Source organism: Streptopelia decaocto (assembly GCF_964273445.1).
Source record: "Streptopelia decaocto genome assembly, chromosome: 2".
Taxonomy (NCBI): domain Eukaryota; kingdom Metazoa; phylum Chordata; class Aves; order Columbiformes; family Columbidae; genus Streptopelia; species Streptopelia decaocto.
The window spans coordinates 116,056,647-116,081,908 of NC_138655.1; the positions used below are offsets into that span (position 1 = coordinate 116,056,647).

General features: G+C 40.3%; 1 protein-coding gene across 8 annotated transcripts in view; it reads right to left on the reverse strand.

The window, feature by feature from the left end:
- The window catches only part of TRAK1 (trafficking kinesin protein 1), a 135,146-nt gene that overhangs the window by 59,327 nt on the left and 50,557 nt on the right, over nucleotides 1-25,262 (reverse strand). For all 8 annotated transcript variants that reach the window (XR_014183222.1, XM_082044390.1, XM_082044389.1 and 5 more), the window contains exon 3: nucleotides 10,844-11,038. Coding sequence is in view for 6 of the 8 variants with exons in the window: in XM_082044389.1 (XP_081900515.1) it covers nucleotides 10,844-11,038 (195 nt within the window). In the remaining 2 variants the exon portion in view is untranslated. The remainder of the gene's footprint in view (nucleotides 1-10,843; nucleotides 11,039-25,262) is intronic.

Here is a 25,262-nt window from a genome sequence, read left to right on the forward strand (position 1 = left end):
GAAGACTTGGAAAGATGGGACAAGTGTATGATCTTCCCAGCATGGAGACAGACAAAATACTATATATCCAGGTATCCACACTCAATCATCCCTTCAATTACATGAGAAATTGTAGCTCTATAAAGTGAGGGCTGGAAGGCTTGTCAAGTTGGACAGGAATGTCTGACTGGGACAAGGAAACAGCTGCATACCTGTAGCACCATCTTTCAACCTCTGAAGCTCTACTTTTCATCTCTACAGCTGTATATTGTATTCCTCTTATGTAAAACTTACCAGAACAGTACATTTTTCTGGTAGACTGCTTCTACAAACATTAAACCCCTGTATATTCAACTCTCCATATTATAACACTGCGTTTGACTGGGCTACTGTGTTACTTGCCTGAAAGTTCATATTAAATTTGAATTTAAGAAAGATTTCAGGTAATAGATCTGTGACTATTGAGGACTTATTTCTTCCTATTCCAAACCTAAATACAACAATTCACATTCATTTGGCATTCCCTTCCAGCTGCTGGATTTTGTTCTATTTTTCTATGTTTAGTTTTAAAATAAACAGACTTTAATTTGTTCTCCACAGGGCAAAATATACAGACTAATAAAGGATTCTGGCAGCCAACAATCATTAGCGAGACTGAGCGCTCCTTAAGTATACAGTTAAAAAGGGGTTTTGTTAGACAGAAAAGTTGGTTTGAAAAGCTCACAAACCCTCTCCTCTCCTCCTTCCCTTCTGCTGCAATAAATTCACACCATAGGTTAACACTAAGCTGGTCTGTCAAAACTAACCAGGTTACAAAACTCACACAAACCCTTTCCCTTGTTTGAAGAGAATTTTTGACAAAGATAATTTCATGTTCCCCATTTATAAGCATGGCCTCTCAAAAAAGTTGTAGCAGCACATACAAGAATGCAGTGAACCATGTTGCTAGAGTGCCAAGAAGCAGCAAGTCATCTCTGCTGGCAAAAAAAGTATTCAAAGAATGTCATTACATAGTATGTCACTATAAATCATGTGTTCCCATGCTTAGTCATTCTGACCTTTTTTCTCAAACCTTTTCCAATCCAGGAGAATCCTTTGAACACCTGAGCTGGATAGAGTATTTCCATTGCAGCTGCAACAGTGTGTTACCTCCCATTGGATTAACTCTGGGACACATTTGTTCTCTTGGCTACAGCATCACATCAGGATGTTCAGAAAATTAAACACCATATCCTTTCATTATTTTCTACAGTCACCACCACCCAGGATGAAGTTGCCTGTCCCACTAATATTGTCTGGAGTCCTCTTTATCAGAGTAGCAGCTGTGCTGTACAGTCCACCACTATGCAATGCATATTGTTAACAGTCAGGTGTTGCCACTTACTTTGCAAACTGGCATTTTTTTAAACTGACTTTAAAAAAAGAAAGTTATTAGAGCATTTAAACGGAAAACAAGCATTTTAAAAAGCCCAACTGATTTTCAAGGACAGGTTGTCATAGTTTTATTTCTAAACTGGGATCTCATGTACTGAAGAGTTACTGGTGTCTCACTTCTAAAAGAACACTGAACAGAACTCATCCTGTGACTGCACATTTAGTAAGAGCGAAAGTCTGCAAGTTATGACAAAGGTCTCTTCCAGTGCAGTGTTTTGCTTAGCAAGAAGTCATTGTGGCTTGCCTAACCAGGAAATAGTAAAACCAGAGCGGTGAAAGCATTGTATCAGCAGCTTTCAGAACTGGCATTTAGAAAAAATGGGTGCCTCAGATTTGATTGACCTTCCATGGTCAAAATGGGATTACCATCCAGGGCTTCAAATGGTACAGATACTTCCTACAGATGGGACAGAGCTGGTCCCTTCTGAACATGACATGGGCACTCTGACCTCACCTGATACAGACAAAAGACTCTTCTAATGCAGAGAAGAGCCTGTTTTCCCACTGAAACAAAATGATTTAACGAGAGACAGCAGCAGACAGATGAAATTAAATTACTTCAGGACAAAACCCTATTTTCCACGTGAAAGGATTATTTCTCCCTTCTCCCAGATTATTACTGGAGAGTACTATACTTGCATTTGTATAAAATCAAAATTGATGCGGTCTTCAGCAACCTGCCTGCAAAACCAGCTGTGTGGTTTAATTAAGGTATCACTGGGCATACTTAAATACTGTAAATGAGACCATGATAGCAAGAGCTGGACATTTGAGAAAATACACCCCTATCCAGCATGAAGAAGAGTAAAGCTTAGAAGAATCAGATTTTGTAAACTGTTCACCAACTGGAAATAATGTAAGCAACAATCTCTATTTTTTGGTGGTTATATTTTTCCTGGAGACAGTGAAAACATTTGTAAAATGCAGTTGAGCTTAACATCATGCTTAATTGGATAGACAAAAATATTACAGTAGCATGGTTGTGACCTATTTTTTAAACGAGGAAGGAAAAAACCCACTGACAGTCATGATTGCATCTTCCGGGAGAGTAAAGGAATCCAAGTTGCACTACACTGAAGGAACATAGAAACGGTGAGCCCAGAACTAGACCCAACACTCCAGGTGTGGCCATACCAGTGCTGAGCAGAGGGGAAGTATCTCCTCCCTTGATCTGCTGGCAACACACCTTCTAATGCAGCCCAGGATACCATTTGCAGCAGCAAATTCCTGGCTCACGTTCAACTTGGTGTCTACCAGGACTCCCCAGGTCCTCTTCTGCAATGCTGCCTTCCAGCCAGTCAGACCCCAGCATGTACTGGTGCAAGGGGTTATTCCTCCCCAGATGCAGGACTTTGCACTTCCCTCTGTTGAATTACTCAAGGCTCTTCTTGACTCATCTGTCCAGGCTGTCAAGGTCCCTCTGAATGAGAGCACACGCCTCTGGTGTCTCAGCCACTCCTTCCAGATCCTGTCTCTCATCCTCCCCGATACTGTGTAGCTTGCTGACTTCCTCTCCTGACTTCTCCACATGGTGACAGCTCTTCAACAGCAGCACACCTCCTGCATAAAAGAAAGCCATCTCTCCTTACCTTGGGGAGAGGCCATGGCCACTCCTGGCAGCCTAGGACTTGCAGGGCTGCATTCTCCATCTGAGGCTCTGTGTGGGTTAAAGTCTCTGGCCTGTCAGGGTCAGGTGCTCCAAAACCTAGGGAATGCACCCTGTGGCACATCACCACCACATCTGAAGGTTTAGGCTGTTCTGAACTCAGGTGAGGACCCATTCTTTGCACCCTTCCACACAAACTGTCACATCTGTTGGCTACCTCCAGAAGCTGTGCTCCAGACCTGGCTATTACACAAGGCCTCCCAAGCACCAGCTAAAAAGGTGTTTGATCATCCCTGATCCGCAGCAATGAAGGTTCCAAGCACCCTTGGATCAAGGGCAGCTGACAGCTTCTCAGAAGCCACTGGAGCTTCCTCAGACCCATATACCTTACCTTGCCCTTACGTGGCAGCAGCAGACACCCTCAAGTTTCTCAGAGCGTTTCCCAGGAGTCCCCAGATGAGCCTGGCCCTGTCCCCCACAACTCTCAAGGCAGAACCCAGACTCTTCTACAAAGTGCTGTCTTTGTTCAGTGTCTCTGGTAGCTACACTCAGAGCACTGTGCTCTAGGCCTGGCTCTTATATAGACCTCTCCTTAGCAACCAGCTAAAAGGGTGCTTGATGCTCCCTAATCTGGAGGCAGGAAAATGGGATGTCACTGTGCTGTATCAGCACATTTTAGACTGGCTCAAAAGGCACTCTGCCTCAAGAGTTGAATAAGACCGGTGAGATGGCATTTGATTTATTTGATTATGCTTGAGGGTTATATCACTTTTATTTTGTTAATTTGGCAGGGATTGGTTCAGTCTCCAGTCTGAATTCTATGAAGAAAATAATGACAGAGACATGCTTTGGAGTTTCAGAATGTAAAAGAACAGCTGCAGCCCTAATAAGCTATTAATTTCCTCCCAAAAGGTATCTTCATCCAAACATGAAGACTGTTTCCCAATTGCAAACTAAATTTCAAAAACTAATTCTCTGCATCACCTATCCTAGATTATAGCTTAAGTACTGCCTCGCCACCCAAGTTGCCAATAATTTAAAATGCTTGGATATGTAAATATTAATGCTTCTGTTATACTAATATCTAAGAAAATTAATTCAAAAGTAGGGCTAAATAGCCTTATGTCCACACTTGAGTGATGCTGCCCTGCAGGATTCTGTGACTGCCAGCCTTTGTGTTTGGGGACTGGACTGAGGATTTCAAAAACAAAAAGCTACAGGAAGGCAGAAAAATCTGCTCTAACAAGCCACAGCAGTATAGCTAAGCAACACTGTGGACTCTTATCCTTTGTATGGATCAACACAGAGGGCAACTCATCACATTTCCACTAGTAGGTTATAAATCAGCATCAATCTCAGCATGTAGTCCAGAAACTGCAAGGGTATTTTGCATAAGTCTTTCAGAAATGAAATGCCCTTCTTGCTTAATTGCTCAGATTTCCAACCTCACATGTTCATACAGAACAGTTACAATGACAACATTCAGTGTGCAAGCCTTATGAAGCTTAACAAAATGCTGTTAGAAGTCAAAAGCTAGATTTTAAAATTCCAAGTATAACTCTTGTTGTCAAGTCATCTGAATTTCACTCAAAACAAATGAGTTGTATAAAAGGAGTCCCATAGGAACGAAATAGCCAACTGCAATCAGTATTTTGCCTAAAAGTTTTGATGTAGGTTGTGGAAGGAGATTTAACACAAAGGATCCAAACATTCTCTTGGTACAGTTTTCTTCCCCACTGCAGAGAACTCAACTCAATTTACACTAGTCAAGACCACCACTCCTGCTGTGGTATCTTAAAATGCACATCCACCATTCTATTATAAGGAGTTCAGGTAGTATAAAACCTTGCTGGAAATGGCAGAACATTACTAGCCTCAGCATGATAAGGTTGCAGTGTCTGAGAGACATTCTTACTTGAAGTCTGCCTTCCATGGTGAAAAAAAGCGCAGAGGTACCCAATGTTCTAACAATAATGATAGAAGAACAGTCCTTATTACTGCAAAATACCAAGAAAGCAAGAATCAAAGTTTTTTCAGAAATCAACACTTTGCAGTTGTAAAGATTAAAATATCATCCAGGCATCACAAATTTAAGAAATCTGAAGGTGGAATTGGAGAGGTGATTTTAGCTCAGCTTACGGATCTGTAGAACTATTATCCTTGATTTATCTTGTATTACAACTTACACAACATTTATATAAGCCTACAAGAACAGTAAGCAAAAACATAACGTGACAACTAAGAAAAACTAGTTTGTAAATTTGCTTTACTGACAGAGAACAGATGTTCTCAGAGAACCATGGCTTTTCAGTAATTACTGAAATCACCATATGCACACACATTCACACCCCTCAAAAACCTTGTTGCTTTTTGCTTTATTAGGTCACATCTTGACTCAGTTGTAACCGCCATACACAGTTAGAAGATGAAGCAGAGCAAGTTCAGTAGACTTGAGAACCAGGAAAGAGTCGGTATTTAAGTGCACGTCACTGCTGTACAGTGCTCAGGCATCCAAAACATGAGTGTAGCATAAATACTTGCCCTGTATAGAATTTTATATGACGAGTCTTTCTACTCTGGAACTCAGTAATCAAACCACTTTAATTTATAGTTTGTCATTGTACACAAGCTGCAGAATATACTTCATTTTACTGAAAACCTTTCCAGACGACAGTGACTTCCCTCCTCTGCATTGAAGCTCTCACTTCATCCATCCACACTTGTGATTCACTTCTAGTACATGTTCAATGCTCACTTTCATACATTAAAAAGAAATAACAGAACACAAAAACAGATGGCATTTTGTGAATATCAAGTTACTTTTGACAACAGTTGTGTTCCATGTATCCTTTACAGTAGGGTCTAATATGCCATTATGCTCTATTAAAGATGGATGTGCCACCCCAAGGAGACCTAAAGAAGCAATCAAAAAAAGAAAAACAAAAAAACAAACCTGAAATGGAGATGCCCATTAAGACAGGGGCCATTTAGATTTTTTCATTTTGCAATCCAAATAAGATAATTTCTCGTTTCACTCAAATATGATTGACTGTTTTCCTATATTCAAGTGTTCCCTTGTGATACGCTCCCCATGGTAGAAAAGAAACCCAGCCCTCTCTGTCCCCTGAAACAGTACCTGTTCAGTTACAGCAAAAAAGTATGCATGAGCATACTTTTATACTTTTTAACTAAATGAAAATGCATCTGTATGCTTTAAAAGCTTGATAATACAACACTCCAAACACCCATCAGCTCTTCAGAAAACTCCATCAGTTTAGCACATCAAAGGACAGCAATGCAGCTGCCAGTGACCTCACATGCTGAATCGCTCCTGGAAGTATTATTTCTCACTGATTCTCTCCTGGGAGCAAACGCAAACACAGATGAACTCAAACTAGAGAATCCTGTCACTACAAGTGATTTAGATTCTTTCAGAGATAATGGTCTTTGGAGACACCTGAATCTATCCAAACAACCACAAAGCCTCTCTGATTAAATATAAATGTATTATTAAGAAACTAAAAATCACAAATAGGTATGCAGTATCACAAGTTTCCTATTAACATGCCTTTTTCATAGAAAGGGAGAATACTAGATCAATAATGAGAACAAATTATAAAATCTAGAATGGGTATATGTGAACATCTAAGTCCATTTGCCTACACAAAAATAATGTACCATAAGTCATATACAAACAACATTTTACATAGCAAAGAAATCCATTGGAAGGACAGTTCTCATAGAGAGAAAGTCCATGAAAATTTAGAGCATTGTTTCCTGAGCACAGCTTAAAATTTTGGTTTGGGGTTGCAAATCAATTAGAGCTTTTTATACAACCTTTTTGCCAAATGAGCTTTATCCCTTTCCTATGGCTATTTTCAAGTAGGAACAAATAAGGATGATAGTACAGTTTAACAGGCATTTATTTTCTTAATCGGTTTACTTGCTAGGCTTAAGGCAGCCACATTTTCTAATCAACTCCAGGGCACTTTATAAGACTTAACCAAAAATGCATTTGAGGTTTTACTTTCGTTTCAAGTAGAGATTTAAAATTTGGTCATAATAGTTTAAAGTTTCATAAAGGATAACCACAAATCCATTTCTACATTGATACACATACACTATGTATATTTACTATATATGCACATATATACACTTTAAAAATATATGTGTTTATTTAGCACACCTCACTTTCCAACTTCTGTGGGCCTTGAAATATTTTTAAGTAATCCAGTACTGAGGTTCAAAGGTTCAGACATCTATATTGTTCAAAACTTACAAAAGGACTCAAGACAGAGCTGGAGATATGGATGACAATCAATACAGTGGTTGAAGAGTCACTGAGTATGGTAACTTTCCACAAATGTGCTCAAAACCTACAGCAGAAGGAAAAAAGCTGCTCTCAATTACCACCTCCCAAAATCAACCTCCACTGCCCTCGGATGCAGGGGTGGGAATACCATTATAACTAGCAGAAAGACAGATGTATTCCCCTTCCCTAATTCCAGTTGTTCCCAGTAAGCACCTGAACATCATCAAAACAATGAGTTACAGTGCAAAACTGTCACTATTGTGTTACCATTCAGGCTATTTCCAACCTAAGCAGTTACCCTTTAACTGGTGTGGTTGGACGTTATACAATGTTGCTCTTCCAGATTCGCTCTGTCTCTACACAAAAAGAAGCCTTACAAAAGACATATTTACATATATTAATAATTCACAATATTTACATACATTAAAACATCCACAAAACATCCCCCATGTTGTCCAGTATTTCTTAGTCTGTTAACATTTCCTGAATAAAGCCAAAACATATCCATCCCTCCCTCCCTGTTACATTCTAGTTTCAAAGCTAACAGACGCTACAACACATGAGGAACTATAAACAAAATACTTAATTCCACACCTAAAAATATTCTGCACTAGCTCAAGTTTCAATATTAATTTTATTCTAATTACCTTTGTGTGTCTCTAAGAAGCTTGAGGAAGGTAAAGCAACAATCTGTATCTGTGGTGTATTTTAATTCTGATTAAAATATTTGTTTTGCAGCAAAATCAATGAATTCTTCCTTCAGCTAAGGAAAACTTCGACAGATTACGAATTTTTATTGCTTATTACCTTTAACTACATCATAGAATTCTTAGACCACAAGGATACTATTTTGAAAATAACATAGATTTCTAAGGTTTTCTTATACTAACACTTTTCCTGTATACAAGTTACAGTATTTGCTCACCCCCTCGTCAAGATTTTCCAAACAAACTAAACAGGTACAGAAGGAGTGCCTTAATTGCAGCACTGAAAATGAATCATTGTGCAAGCAGCCACACCCTGGAAAACACTCTCCAAAGTGATGATGGTACAGTTCATGGGACTTTTTTGCCAACTTACTTAAAATAATATTTTTCTTTCGATAGTTAATTTCTCCAAAAACCAATGTTTATAATCAGTGTCATAACTTCCAAACATGTCAAAGTTTTATGATTTTGCACTCTCATGTACAGATGCATTGTATGACTTGTTCACAAAAACTGAACAAAGGTAAAGTCAGAGAACTCCATTTCCAGGCTCATTTGGAATCTGCTTAAACTACTATCTATACACAAGTGTCTGTATACAAGCAGTAAGGAATAAACTTCTTCATGGAATTTTGCCTTGCTTGGTTCCTCTTCTTTAAGCAATTATTTCTCAATGAAAGCAGCAAACAGACTTTGTGGCAGAAATTACACTCATAATTTTTTTTCATTCAAGCCAGTTGATAGATGAAATCTTCAATCAGAGCAACGTGGTAAAGTTGCAGTCATTACACTTGTAAACGATTTTATTCAGCTTTTAGCTTAAGTATTTGCTTACTTCATTTTGTATCCATCCCCAGTTGTGCACTTTTGTGAGTGACACAGCCCATCAGCATCTCAGCTGTGAGAGTCAGGATGCTGCCACATAGATTTTTGCCATCCTTGCTGAGCTGGGTCAGCAGAGATAGCGTTAACATCTACACTGCCAGAACAGCTGACCCAGAAGTGGCAAAAGGGGGTATTCGATACCATATCAGGTCATGCTCAGTTACAAAAGGGGTGGGCCAGGGGGACAGTCTTGCTGTCTGCTGGGAGCAGAGCAGTCTGGATGTTTTCTCTGGACCACGTAGCTTGGTGCTTTTGTATTTTGGGCAGGAGCTGCGGTTCAGGGCAGGAGCGGCAGCTGGAAACCCACTTGTCTTTTCATAGGCAGAGGGGCTGCTGTGGCGGGACTGCCACGTGGTCAGGTTGCACTGTGTGCCCATCGCTTTTTTGCAGGTTCTTTCAATGCTGTTATTGTTTGTTTTTCTTAGCTGTTCCGTTAAACTGTTCTTATCTCAAGCCATGAGTTTTGCCTTTTGTTTCCTAATTCTCCTCCCCATCCCACCTAGGGAGGGGTGAACAAGCTGCCAGCTGGGGGGAACTGGGGCTAAATTATGACACTTGCTCTATTAGCAAAACATCTTCTCCCTGGTTATTGCAAAAGGCCGCCCACATAAACAACCTTATTTGTGACACAGGACTAATCCAGCTACTGAAGACTTTAGAAATCTGACATTTCAAAACATTTATTCAAGCCAGCTTCTGCCACCATTATAATAACACTAATGGACTGATATAAAACAAGGAGTTGTAGTAGAACTGGTTCCACAGATCAGCCTCTCCCCCTTCCCACTGTTTTTGTCTGATTGGCAGGAGGTTAAGGGCATATATAAGCTATCTACTAAAATACTTGGCACCTTCTTCAGAACTATTGCAGTCAGAAACTCAGTTCTCCATATTCTTAATGCTCTCACCAAACTTGCTCCTTACAAAGTGAATTCTGCAGGTGCTTCAAAATGCAAAGAAGCCACCTCTGCAAAGGTTTGTACTGAGCCCTGTAACTCATCTCTTTTGAGCTTCACAGTGCCCACCTACATCTATCTACTACTACAATCTTTGTAAATCCACTGCTACGCAAGTCTTAACCATAGTTTCAGCATAAAAGGGATTGGCTTGACACTCTGCAGACTATTTTAACCTACAACACATGCAGAAGTGCAACAAAATTGCACCTTCATTTGAAACCACAGAGGGGAAAAAAAACAGAAGAATCATTTAATCATACATTACTCAATAAATCAGCAACTAGAGGATTAATCACAGAAGTCTTCTCTACTTGCATAGCTAAGTTGATACGCACAGTGGAAGAACCCAGAGGGACATTAATACTTTCACCACAATAAAAGCATCTATGGGCTCAAACAAAAGAACGAAAAAACCAGAAGGTCACAATACTGCATGTCCTCCCTCCAGGCAGAAAGAGTACCTTCTTGTCAAATAGTATGAACATGAACAAAAGGAAGAATGGATGGACAAACCATCTCAACCAAATGCTCAAAGTTTGGTTCTTCACTAGTCTTTCCTAGAAGCATAAGCTGCAGAAAAATGATTTTACAACAGTGTAATAACTCAGAGAACACGTTCAAAAAAAAGCAAATAATGAAACAGGTCTAAGCCTTCTATATTGTATATGTACAGAAATCTCAGTCGCTTGCCAGAGAGATCACAAGTAAAAACAAGTACTTCAGTTTCACCAGTATTTGATAACATGGAGAAGAGCATGCAGAGATCACAAATGCAACTAGTGTTTCTAATTAAATGTTTCATTTGTTTTCTGTCTACCACAAACTCGAAGACCAAGGCAATAAATAACAGTTTTCTTGCTTTCCACAGTTGTAACAGAATTGCACAGATACTTCAGAGGAGGTAGCAAAAACAGCACTATTTTATTTGTTCTTGAGTACAATTTCTGAATTTTTGACTTACGGAAGTATTTCAAGGTCTCTTCTATTTGCTCAGTTGTTAAGTCAATATTCGCATCAGGAGAAATGAGAGGTGTATGAAGCCAGTCGTCGTGGTCATAACCATAGATTGTATCTGCTCTTAGCTTATAATGAGGCAGCTGCTCTTCCAGTAGACTTATGATTTCAACTTCAGGAAGATTGGTACTATTGCACACATCTGGTAAGAGAAGGAAGACAATCTGTTAGTTGCTTTCAAATGAGAACTATACATACAAGCTAGCAAAGATGTCTGTTTTGGCATCAGCAAGATCTTTCTGCGTGTAAACAACAGCGAGATACTAATTGTTTTAGAAGATATGAGTAGCACAAATGATCCCAAAATAGCATATTTACTAGCTGAAAATACAAGGACATGCTCTTAGGGACAAAAAGCCCAACCTCGGAAGCAAGGACTCATCTATGGGAGAATAAGGTGGGTGGGGGGAAATAGAGAGCAAGCACTGACCTAGACAACCTGGGAACGCAGAAAGAATTAGCGCATACAGAAATTTCAGGTTTTGACGTTCTACTTGACAGATTATTTTTAGCTTGCAAGCTTTGCATATTTCCTTAACTGGGTCTTTGACCACAATTGAGCACCACTATATTTTTTGCCTTGCTGCTGGCAGATTTTTCTCAAGAAATCCAGGATTGCAATAGCAAACAGTGTCACAGTTTACACCTAAAATGCACTGGTAAAGTTGGCTTCAAGAATTTTAGGGAACCTTTTCACACCATCTCAACATGCATTCTGTTGTATCAGTCCGTCCTGTTCACAAATACATCAAGTTTGCACACAGTTTTAAAAATGGATACTAACAGCCATCAACAACTGCAAAAATGTTGAAATTAAAACTTGGAGATTCAAATTTAGGACAAGAGGGAGCTGAGAAGCTTTAACACAGAAAATTCCAATTAAACATAAAAACTTTTTCACCATGAAGATGGTCAAACATGGGAACAGGGGCACAGGGAAGCTGGGAAATCTCCCATCTTTGGAAAGATTGACAACTGTACTAAACAAGGCCATGAGCACTCTAAAAGATCTGCTTTGAATAGCTGGCATAACAGATGATCTCCAGAGGTACCTTCCAACCTGTATTCTTCTATAAAAAAGAATTGTGTGTGTGTGTGTCTATGTGTCTGTGAATAACCAAAACAGGTGTGATCACTTTAAATATGTATAGTTTAATTACTATATATTATTAAGGAACCCAAAAACCTCTGGTATGTTTTCCATAAATACTTAGTGCAATCTGCATTCCCATTTCCATGCCAGGACAAAAAGAACACCACAGCCTGACACCCCCTCTTCCCACTAAGAAAGAGCTTTCTAAACCTATTTTGGCAGAGCAAGCAATAAGGCTGCTCACATGCTGTGAAATGCAGTTCCTTCTTTAACCAGTGACATGACCCTTGCAACTGTTGTTAAGAGTCACCCCACAGTAAACAGCAAAAACTGTTAAGGCCCTGAGTGCACCCACAGGCCTTCACTGTCCTGACCAGGCTCATCAAGGACCCTGCTCAGCACCCTCTGCCCTGTGGCCTAGGAACCCCATTTAAACTGCCCAGAAGGGGGCTACAAAGTCGGTGAAGGGTTTGGAGAGGAAGCGCTATGAGGAGCGGCTAAAGTCACTTGGTTTGTTCAGCCTGGAGGAGACTGAGTGGAGACCTCATCATGCTCTACAGCTTCCTCACAAGGGGAGGAGGAGGGGCAGCTGCTGATCTCTTCTCTCTGGCAACCAATAACAGAACCCGAGGGAATGGCAGGAAGATGTGCCAGGGAAGGTGTAGGTTGGACATTAGGAAAAGGTTCTTCCCCCAGAGGATGGTGGAGCACTGGAACAGGCTCCCCAGGGAGGTGTCACAGCCCCAAGCCTGACAGTGTTCAAGAAGAGACTGGACAATGCCCTCAGACACATGGTGTGAACTGCAGGGTTGTCCTGTGCAGGGACAGGAGTCAGACTCGATGATCCTTGTGGGTCCCTTCCAACTCAGGACATTCTGTGATTCTAACTCTATTACCACATGCAGCACTGGAGGGTAAGGCTATGCCCAGCTTTTTCCCCTGCTGATACAGACTCATTGCCTGGGCCTCCTGGATTGACTACAGATCCACCCCGACCCTGGCATTTGACTGACGAGCACTGGAGAGTCAATGCTAACCATTACTGCCAGCTCCTCTGCCTTGCACAGGAACAAAGACAGTGGGCTCTGCCAACAAGGATCCTGCCCTTCCCAGCCCAGGGTCCCACTCTGCTGCACCCTGACACAGACACCTATTTTCTTAAAGGAGAAAAGTGATTATTGCAGGACTGATGCAGACCTGCAATTCCACTGCAAGCCAGAGGAATTAGTCTCTTTTAGGGGAGGGGTCAGGAAACAGAGAAGTAACACATACATTTCTGTAGACCATCAATTACCTTTTTTTTTAAATCCTTCTAATCCAGAAATTGCATTGTCACAAGCGTCATCCCAAGCACTTAAAATGGCAAGAAAGTTACTATCGTATCAGTCAACAGGGAGAGGATACAAAGATGAACTCATACTGTTAAACTTCTCCCTCTATCCTTTACAGGATGCTACTGATGAAAACTAAAATCCTCTTGGGAAAGTTACACTCTGCTTCATGGTTCAAGGAGTCTGCTATTATCTAACAGGAGGTATTCTCCTCTGCTTTCATCCAGGCTGTTTTGCTAACAGTTGTACAGATGTAGGTGTTCTCCAAACCTCACTGCAGCAGTGGATGTACAGAAGTTAGTAGGGTTAGGTACTTACAGGTATAGCAATGCTATTTTTATGGAGCTCCATGCACTGTAAGCATCAGCCAGCACACATCATTTTAAAAGGTCATTGCAGCCCTCCCTCAGAGGATTACTAGCGTACAGAGAGAAACAAGATCTGCCTCACGCATTTCCAAAGCTGAAAGCTAACCTGTAACTACAAAACTTGCTTCTTCCCTGGCTACCTTTTTAATTGCTGATAACATCCATCCTAGTGCTTGCAACCATCTGAGTTCAGCAAAGCCAGATGATCTTCTAAAAAATACCTGTTGATATCTACTGAACATTCAAAGATGTGCATGTGGGCATGCATTCACAAAGATTTTTTATATAGATATATCTGCATATATAGAGGTATGTATCATAGATAGTAGATATATATCTTTTGGTTACCCAATTGCTCTCACTGTTAAGAATATGGGGTTTGTTTTTTTGTTGGGTTTGGGTTTTGGTGTGAGTTTTTTTGGCTGAAATGTTAGTTCACCTCTTGTGAAGAATCTAAGAGTCTACACAGCCTGACTGAGGTGGTCTTCTTGGGAACAAGGAAATAAAAATGTTTGAAAAATTCAAACCTTTAGTGTCTGCTTTTACTTAGTATTTCAAAAGAAATGGACTGATTTTAGAGATGATGGGTGGAAGTTTCAGTCAAATAATTTTGTACAGAGAAGTAAAACGGTTTGCTGCATCATAAAAAGTAGCAGAAAATGGAATGCAAATTACCCATAAAATTTAAGAGAAAAAAGCTCCCACACAAAACCAACCAACCAACCAAACCAAACCAAAACACATCACAAAAGCAACCAAACCACCCACACAAGAAACCCATACCATTTCATTGTGGAAAAGAAAGCCACCAGAACATGAAGGACAGAATAAATAACTAAGAATTATAGAGGAATACAAGTCAACCAAGACAATTTTTCTACTCTGTCATATAAAAAAAATCTTGAGTCTTTCTGAGCAATTCAAAACACCTAATAACTGGAAAAGATACTAATGAATAACTGGAAAGGCAACTTACTATGATGCTATTGTCATTAACTTCTATTGGGATTTTAAAATCTGTATACCAGCAGGAAATATAGGCAGGTTCTCATGTAATTGCCTATTTAGAAAAACAGGATACTGTAATTACACTTGTGTATGACTAAACCTTAGTTCACCATTTAAATCAGAGCAATATTCTCAGTGCTAAAGTTACACAGTCTTCCCCTTCACTTTTCCTCCCCTCCCTTTTCTGGAGTGCACACACTTGTTATGAGCAAATATGTCAATTAGCACTATACCCATCCTGAAACACCAGGTACATTTTATAGAAGACCCTGACTGTGCTTCCAGATAGTTGTTATTAATATTTCTGATTAAACTGCAAAGGTAATGTAGGTTAAGTAAGTTTCCTGCTGAAAATACCTGAGACATAATTTATGTTTTATGGTTAACTGAAGTCCAGCAGGCATAACACTGTTGCACTTTCTCATGTCCTAAATTGTACCTTCATTTTACTGTGTTAAATGTAACAACATAAGCCTAAGACAATTAATTGGTGATTAATAAAAATGATACAACAAAATATAGTTGAACTATATCCTCACAAGATGCTCTGTTACAGATTTCGAGTTTTGTCTAGGCAATTTTAAACTTGCAGTTTTCTGGACAACCTTAGCAAACAAAGTTCTACATGCAAATTACGAAAACTTAAATAGCTAAATGGAATATGAACTCACAATTCTTGGTAAAGTGTGGGTCATTCCAGGTTCTGCTTTTTAAAGAAAAGAGTTAAGAAAGATTTTAAGTATGCTCTTGCATACTGTAGAAATCTGCAGCTTTCAACGCTTTCTAGAAATAGTTACATATAAACAAAATTTGTTAATTCTTTTCCATATTATTTTTGCAAGTATTGCATTCCAGTGCTTTGCTATCTTCATAGCTTAAATGCAGCACGTGTACAAACACTCTCACCTCTTTTGGTGCAATATATTCCTCCATGCCCTATTCCTCAGTCTGCTTTACAGGAGTTTTTGACATTATTCCCCTGTGTGTTTTCTAAATAAGATTAAAAGAAATTCGTTCAGAAACTTTTTTTTTTTTTTCCCTCTGATGATTTTGCTGCTTCATTTTCTCTTTCAGTCTTTCAGTAAAGAAGATGTAAAACTGGGCAGAACACTCCCATTGAGCTGTCTTCTGCATTTTTTCTTCCTACTTCAGTACCTCTAGGGTAATTATTAATGTATTACTTTGTTAGCATGTTCCATATCTTTTCATACATTGGCATCCGGCTGGTGTACTTCCCCTCCTCTGAGCATCTTAAACCTCTCCACCACCTCCCCCACAACTTAACACAGCCACTAAAGGTTCACTGTTTATTTCAGATTTCCTTAGAGGAATTTCTATTAGACTTGTTGATCTGGATACCTTTTACCATTTCATTTATTTCATCTGTTCTCTCTCTTCTAGTCAACACCTCTATCCATTCAAAAATTACAGGAAGTTAACTTCTCTTTCTGGAGATTGAGTTGAGGGTGGCTTTTAAAAAAATACCTGGGGAAGAAAGAGGCATAATTTTTAGGGCAAACAAGTGAGGACAAGAGTACCCTTGGTTATTTTTGGATGCGCACTTACACTCCTCCTCTGCTGACAAGTGAGCAAGGAGCTGATTAAACACAAAATGGAGTGAGAGGTCTAAAACAACAGAAGCTGCCTATATCAAAGGAGCACAGCACCTCTAGGACTGTCACTGCCCCTCTAGGCACATAACATTACCCAGATCATGAGACATCATGAAGGGTGCTGTCACCCACTGACATTTTCATCCTGTAGTCACACATCCATACAATACATTAGCTCACTTCCCAGAGAGTGTTAAACATTTATTAGCTGTCAAGTGTAACTTGGAAGAACTAGGCCAACACCTCAGGACCAAGCAATTCAAGCTCAGTTGAACTAACTTCAACTCATGCTAAGTTCAACATGAACCACGCACAGACAGATTTGAAGATCTCATTCCAAACAACACGGTCACCTAAAGCAGCTCACTGGTTAAGATTCCATTCCCTGCCTGCCTTTTGGGTTTTACCTGCTTACAGCTATGACTGCGTAGTCATATCTTACTGTAGAAATTAAACCCAGCTTGACCGATAAACAAGGAGCACCTATTTCAGCATCAACTTAACATAAAAGTAGTGATAAATTCAGTGAAAGGAACCTAAAACAAAGAAAAGAGACCAGAAGGTATGGGGAGGTACAGAACAAACAAACCAACCAACCCAAACACACACAAAACAAACACTGAGAAGACAAGTTCTACAGATCTCAAAGCTTGTTATTCCCCAGGTATTTTTAGAAACACAACACAACATAGCTGATCAGTATAGACATCGCATGGAATATAAAACATTTAGATCTGTCTGAATTCTGACCCAAGCTATCCTCAATCTTTATGGTTTTATTGGTTTGTTTTCAAGCAGAGGCCACCCTTTCAAGGTTAAAAGGACTTCCAGGTGCCTACAGGACCTGCTGGCAGTAGATAGTGCCACCTGGTGTTTAGAGATGCTTTAGTAGCCAACCCCCTAAACCACCAACAACATTTTTTCAGCTAGTTTCTTGTTTACAGCTCTCTTCTGTGAACGGAGCAAAACAATTTCTGATAAAACAAACACTGCCATGAACCATGCCAGGGTCAGGCTTGTGCACAAGAAGGGACATGCCAGAACACACAACCCCCCAAAAACACAGCAGAAAAGGGAAAAAAACAGTCCTAACAGAAAAGTAGAAGGGGGAAGAAAACAAACAAACCAAACAACAAACACAACAACCAAAAAAAACCCAAGCAACACAAAACCCAAACACCGATACAGAAAAGGAGCGGGAAAAGGGAGGGGGGAAGTGGGGGGAGAACACAACAGAAAAGGGGAAAAAAGGGGAAAAAGGGGGGGGGGGGGGGGGAGGGGAAGGAAAAATGAAAGGTCCTAGTAGTCACTTCCATAAAAAATATTTCATTTCCCACAATACATTTAAAACTTTACAACTTGTCGCAACCTTTTGAGGCAGGTGGGGAAAGGAAAGTAGATAAGAGCACAGGAAGAAAAGTAAGATGAGACAAACAAGGAAACTCTTTGGAGACAGCAGGAAGAATTCTTCAGTGTAATAAGGAACCACCTATTCCCCTCCCTGGTTTCAGACCTGTCCGATTTCCACACGCACACGTTGCACTTCCACTTGATACTCAGCTCGCTAAAATTTAAAAGAGGAAACTTAAAAACTATGAAAAAGGCTGGTTAATAAATAGCAAATTATTTTCTTGAAAAAGCACACAATACCTGAAAAGGGTCAATTCCAGTGCTGGTTTCCTACTAGTTAAGTAAATGGACAGTCCCCTGGAGAGCAGGGCTTCCACATGGAGATCAAAGTCCAGCCACATGTAACGCAAGAAATTAAAGTTCATAAACATGTGACTATGTCATGCTGAGTACTAGTGAATCCTGACTGCTGTTTTTGCTTCATAGGATGTATATACATACAAAGGACAAAAACTGAAAGTTCATGTCCCTTCTTAGAAGCCAAGGATCAATGGTCTCCATGGAAGCAAGTGGTGTTTCTCTAAATGCTTTTTCAGCAGATATTCCCTGGCTGCTCGGCACAGCCCAACAGTCTGATCTGCCCAGTGCTTTCTGTCCATTTAGACAATCGTGGAACAGAGTGAACCAGTCAGTACTGTTGTGAGCAGCTCTACAAAAAAATGAAGAGCAAAAGGGTAGATACCAAATATCAACCCTGCAATTAGGTTGCTAGCTAGTCTTCTGAAGAGGGAAACAGAGCCTGTAGTCATCCATTATTTGAGCTCCACAGGCCCACCAGAAACAGGAATTACGTATTAACTAGGGTCCAGAATTAAAAGTATTTCTTCAACATTATTTATCAATTACTCTGCACATACACTCATAACAGACAAAACTCCAGAACTCACCATATTCCTATTCAATTTCAGTTCTAGGACACCCAGAACATGGCTAATTATATTTAAGTCTTACAAATAATAGTGGTGACTCAGGACTGTACACACAGTACCTTCTAGGTCAAAGAAAATCACTTCTAATAAAAAGAAAATTCACCATCCTCCCAACTCACTGACTTGCATAAAGGGAAAGATGGCCTTTGCATCCTACATATCAGAAATCTCATTGCTGGATGCAAAGCCAAACTGCAGGAAGAAAAGTTCTTCAACAAGAAAGCTGTCTTATACCTTTAAAACTCAGACTCCTCAAACAGCCATGGCAGCTTCTGGAACTTGACTGGCATGACAGGATTTTGGAATTGCAAGCCCGGCCACACCTTTAACCGAAGTTGCTTAAGCAGTGGTTCGTCTGCCTCTAAACATGGAAAACACTGCACAAAATCCAGTCTTCCGACTCCAGGCCAGTCTCAGGTATTTCCATTCTGGGCTGCCACGGCAAGGCTTGAGCTGCCCACAGCACTTTCTCTCTTGCACACATGGGTCTCAAGTGGACTTCCCACCTTGCGTACGTGGGGGCACAATGGGAAAAGCAGGCAGGGTTTATGGTAGCCAAGTGGGCGCACTGAATCATGGAAGAGGAATTCTGGATGAGAAATCCAGCCCATGGAGAAAAATTAAGCACCCAAACAGGGATTCTCATGATCTTCTCTATATAATACGGTATGTCACTTAAGTTATCTGCCATTTAGCATTTTAATTCATACAAACATGCACTTATAAGAGCAAGGGCAGGAGAAAGACTTTAAGAGTTTGCTTTTTTCTCTCTCTCCCACCTCCTTCCCCCCCCCAAAACAAACCCAGCTTCATAATCAGCAAAGTCCCAAAGAAAGTTTTAAAGGATTTGTTCAAGCATGGGGAAGCCTCACAGAACATAATCACAATCCTGGTGTACAGCCTGGGGGTCCTGGTAGACAACAGGATGACCATGAGCCAGCACTGTGCCCTTGTGGCCAGGAAGGTCAATGGCATCCTGGGGTGTATTACAAGGGGGGTGGTTAGTAGGTCGAGAGAGGTTCTCCTTCCCCTCTACTCTGCCCTGATGAGACCACACCTGGAATATTGTGTCCAGTTCTGGGCCCCTCAGTTCCAGAAGGACAGGGGACTGCTGGAGAGAGTCCAGCGCAGGGCAACAAAGATGATTAAGGGAATGGAGCATCTCCCTTATGAGGAAAGGCTGAGGGAGCTGGGTCTCTTTAGCTTGGAGGAGACTGAGGGGTGACCTTATTAATGTTTACAAATATATAAAGGGTGAGTGTCACGAGGATGGAGCCAGGCTCTTCTCCGTGACAACCAGCAGTAGGACAAGGGATAATGGGTTCAAACTGGAACACAGGAGGTTCTACTTAAATTTGAGAAAAAACTTCTTCTCAGTAAGAGTAACAGAACACTGGAACAGGCTGCCCAGAGGGGTTGTGGAGTCTCCTACTCTGGAGACATTCAAAACCTGCCTGGATGCCTTCCTGTGTAGCCTCATCTAAGTGTTCCTGCTCCGGCAGGGGGATTGGACTGGATGATCTTTTGAGGTCCCTTCCAATCCCTGACATTCTGTGATTCTGTGATTCCTTTACTGCAGAGGAGAATTGGTATGAAGGGTAAGATCACTCAATATTATCCAAAAGAATAATGTTATGCGGAAAAAATCATTAGATTGACCAGGATGTCAGCCGAAGGGGAAGAAAAAGTGCTGTTCCTTCAGTTCAACCACATAAGGCACTCGCCAAGCCTGTCTGCAGTGGATACACCACAGAAATTTCTCACATAGGTTGCTGGGCTCAGCTTACACCTGCATCTTCGGGCACATAAAGCAGTAATATTTCCAGCATGTTACCTTCCTTGGTAGAAAATTCTACTTAAATTTGGCAATTGAAAGAATATTGAAGTAGTAAGCTTGGAGAAAACTTGGCTTAGTCAAACACACCAGATAAATACTGCAACAAAGCTGGGAATGTCAAAGCTAACAAAGATAAAACTGCTAGAAACTGTAGTTCCAATGTGAGGAATGTCATTGTTTATTAGGTTGAAGTCTCCCTGCTTTGGTTTCATCCTACACACACATTCCTGCTGGGTATAAAAAGGTAAGACAGATCTCGGTGATGAGAGGCCATGGAGCTATTAGGTCCCTACTGTACATTATGTCAGAAATTTAAAAGAATTTTGCCTAAGCATGGAAATGTTTCTCCCTGCAGATAAATGTAGCATATTCATGCTTTTATTTGTACATTAAATAAAAATAAAAGGAAACTCCACCACCATCGCTATTCTTTCAGAACAAGAACAAAAGCTATTTATGTATCAAATGCATCCTGGCAACACACTGTTCAGCAGCAGTAAGAATAAACACATTCATTAACCGTTAGGATCTTCCAGCTGCCAAGACAGACTGAGAATGTCTCAAAAAAACATTGATAAATCACTGAGTACAGAAAACCCTGAAAAGCAATTGTCCTGCTTTTGCTTGTTGTTCAGTCCAGCTAAAATGTGCCAGCGTCCTAACAATGGCTGCCAACAAAGCTTAAGGGTCACAAGCAAAACATAAAAAATAATTTTTATATATCACAGCTTGCTCTTTACAGATGTTGTCATCAAATGGAAAATTTGCTGTTTCATGAAGGACACATACATGCACATTGAAGGACAAAGGTAAAGCTGCACTCGGCATGTTATGGAGATTAATTATGGAATAGACAACTTTTCACATATTTAAATAAACCAATAACCAGTCTTCCAGTACTATTCAAGTGCACTGCAACAGGAAAACAAAAACCACAAAACAAAACAAAAAAATCCACTGGGCTTTCAGGAGTTCCTTCTGCAAAGAACAAACCCAGAATACTGATGAATACTTGCTCTTCTCGAAATTCCCCACTCCAAGTAAAGTATATGTTTGGGAATGACGAGTGGTTCAGAAAACAAGGGAAATTTAGAAACAAATTTTTAAAAACATCACCCCACTGGACTTCAGTAATTCCCACAGTTGGTTTCAGTGACTCTAGAATTGATGGTTTACACTAAAAACCATATATAATACTAAGAAAAGGAGTAAAGTAAGAGAGCTGGTTAAGGAGCAGTAGCAGCAGAATTCCATTTGGGCAAAAACAAACAAAAAACTTCCACCGAAACACAAGAAGATAATCCTCTAAAGAAAAAAGTATGCTCGGGATACAGACTAAGAGGTAGCATAATCACCTGTCACAGGAGAGGAATAAGGAAAAACACTAAGTTACTGGTAAAAAGCAAGAGGTGGAAAACAACCGATGATAAGCAGAGGAAGGAGAAAAAAACCAAGGGGGTAGGGGGGAGCAGCTGTGTGAAGTTGTCTGAGAATCCACCAAACGCCAGCCAGAAAATTCATAGAGGCAATAATGCAGCAGGCATAGAGAATAAGACAATTTTGTCAAGAGTACGCTAGACAGAAATGAAGTCAGACTCATGGAATAGTTCCAGTCATGCTGAGGGAGCTATCTCATGTTCACAGGACCAGCACTTCTGGCATGTTTTAGAGAAAGAATGAGTACTCAGAATTTAGCAATAGGTGCTTGTAGAAAGCTGCAGGAAAGACAAGCGGGAAAAGACCTTAATCAGATCAAGCTTATGGGATGAGATTGATGACAGTAAGAGCAAAGTAAATAGCAGTAAACAGGCTGAGGTAAGAGCACATGTTCTCGAAGTTTTAAAGGAGAAACTAACAAAGTTGGGAGACAAGCCTGGAGTGTGAAAATGGAGGCTTTTCAAAATCATAATGACGAAATCATAAGGGGAATGAAGAACCAATATTCAGAAAATCCTGCATAACTAGAAAAACAACTACTGGTAGAAACCAGTGGGAGACTGGTGTAAGTACTGCTGCACATAGCCAGTAAAAAACATGAACTTGCATGGTAACACAATCAGTAGATTCAAAAAGGTTGTATACAAAGTCACGGAGAGGGTCCAACACTAAGTAGACAATAAAAGAACTTGACAGTTCCCTAGTAAAACAGTTCTGCGTGATGGTGGTACTTATGCTGAGAATAAACTACTGCAAGTGGCTGTGCACATGCTCTCCAAAACCAGGATCTGCTGTTGCTGGAGTCAGAAACACAGTCTTGAGCCAGCTGGTCCCACCCAGTAGAACATTTCTTATGTTCTTTATTTGAGCTCCAGCTCCATCAAGCAACATCTTACACCTCTTCTCTCATAAGAAGAAAACTGAGAAAAACATTAAAGTACCACCCCCAATCAGGAATTGAAAAGAAGGAAGTGCTGAAGCAAGTTTATGTTGTGTAGAGAACAAGAACTAAAAGGGAAAGGTAACCACAACAGAACTCAAGAGGTTCAAATAGAGGGAAGAAATTCAAAACTATTATTACTTTATCAACATTTTAGTAGCCATTCAATGCCTAGAGGACAACCACCCATCCTGTAACAGGGACCAAGCACAACCAGAGCACCCTGTTCAATATTCTCAGAATACTAAGCTCCCATGGTCTGGTGGTATCTCACGCACCTAAAACAAGACAGCCACAGATTTGGTATTTTCCCATCTCCTGCGTAACATGAGTAAAGCATTCTAGTAAGAACTTACCACTTCCTTAAGGAGTTACCTTGAGGCAGTCATGCTTTCTCAGACTTGGAACAAAAAGAATAGAAATTCAGCATTTCAAACAAAGACATGCATTTTTGGGTGAGGGCCATGGCAGAACACGAATGAAAGGCCCTCTGCAGGCCCTATGCATGCCCTTTAAAATTAAGTGACTACAGGAAAAAGGCTGAGAATTACATTGGTTATCTCTAGGATCAGGCAGTCAAAGTTGCCTGATATTACCATAAAGAGTGGTAACATTTGATGGAAGAGAACAGAAGCTCTGTTTCACAAGAACGTAATTAAAGCCTCAATAACAATAAAGGCAGGACAAAAATCCGAGGTAAACCTTCTGCACCCAAATGTCTTTGTTGCTCAGAGATTGTGTGAGGCTTGAGAGCAAGAAAAAATTGGTTTATCTGGATGCAGCCAGTGCAACAAGGTAGAAGTTACACTACCTGCAAGGTAAAACTATACCAACTCTTCTCAGAGATATGTCCCAGCTGAGAAAAACAGGGATTTCATGGTTTGACTCATACAGTGATGTAACTTCATTAAAAAAAAAAAAAAAAAAATCAACCCATGTTAACTACAAACAAAATAAGACACTGAACAGGTTATCACCACAATGAATTTCCAAAGAACCCTTAGAAAATTGGCCAGAACATGACAGCCAGAAAACACATTCCTACATGCATTCAGAAGGAGTAATGAGTATAATGAACAAATTAATCATGCAAACTAATGAAGGAGGCTAGGCAATTTAAATCACAGTCCATTCATTCTCTCCTTTTCCAGAGAAGGATGAAGGAAACCTACATGGCATATTAAGCAGTTAGCTCTTGAATTAAAGTGTATCATGCCAAAATCATTGCAATAGCGAGTCTTCAGAAATACAAAAGCAGACTGAACATTAACTTACTGTTATGTATATTTGAAGATGGACAAAGAAAAAAAAAACAAACCAAACAAAAGCAACCCCACGAAAACACTCTGGCGGCCAGACATCTGTCACAGAAGTAAATCTATACCCCAGTGGTATTTCAGATTTCCATCCCCACTGTACTCTTCATTTCCAGAAGGACAGGATTTGTCTGACAGCAGCTGATGAACAAGGAAAAAAGGCAAACAGACTAACAGGCTTTTATAATTTACAAAATTGGGGCTATTAAGCAACTTAGTGATACTCTGCTTTATCATGTAAAGATTACATCCCTTCCTGTTTTACAAAAATTGGGAGATATTAGAGAAGCATGCCCCCAATCCCTGTTGCTGTTTCCATCAACACCAGACTGGAAGTATCTGCATCTGCACTGCAATTACAGGAAAGGCATAAACACCTTTAAAAGCACTTTGATTCCCTTTCTAGCAAAAAGAACACTAGATGGTGCTACATCCGTATTCTTATCTTTACACCCTAGAATGGCAGCACCGAGAGGTTAAAGGAAAAAAAAGGGGAGACAAGAAGATGGTGCCTCACACCCATAGTTGCTGAGTGCCACTTCCATGTCACACCGTGCTGCCCCACTGTCCACCAACCTCAGGACTCGAGTTTCCTTCTGCCCATTTACACATAGGAGCTCCACAAGGAACAGCAGTGGAAACTGTCAGTCAGGCTACATTGAATTTTTCTCTTAAATTTTGCTTAAAAAAAACCCAAACCAAAACAATCAAAAAAACCCTACTACTGAAAAAAACCTACTGAATCCATTTTCAGGTTTAACACTACTAGCATTAAGAAAACACGTGCTCTACCAGTAACATGTTTTTGTCTGGTTGTTGGGTTTTTTTTGTGTGTGGTTTGGTTTTTGTGTGTGATGTTTTTTGTTGTTTTTCTTTGTTTGGGGTTTTTTTGGTTTTGTGGTTTGTTTTTTCCTACACATGCACTTCAGTTGCAGCAACTATGCATTTTGGATTGCTTTACTGTCAAATTCAGTGGGGAAGAAGAAGTTTTTCAGGGTGCTGTCCCCAACTCAGAGGTAGCACTGGCTTAAGGAAGCTTTTCATCTCACTTTTCTTTTTGTCATCCAGAGCCACCCCTGCAGTA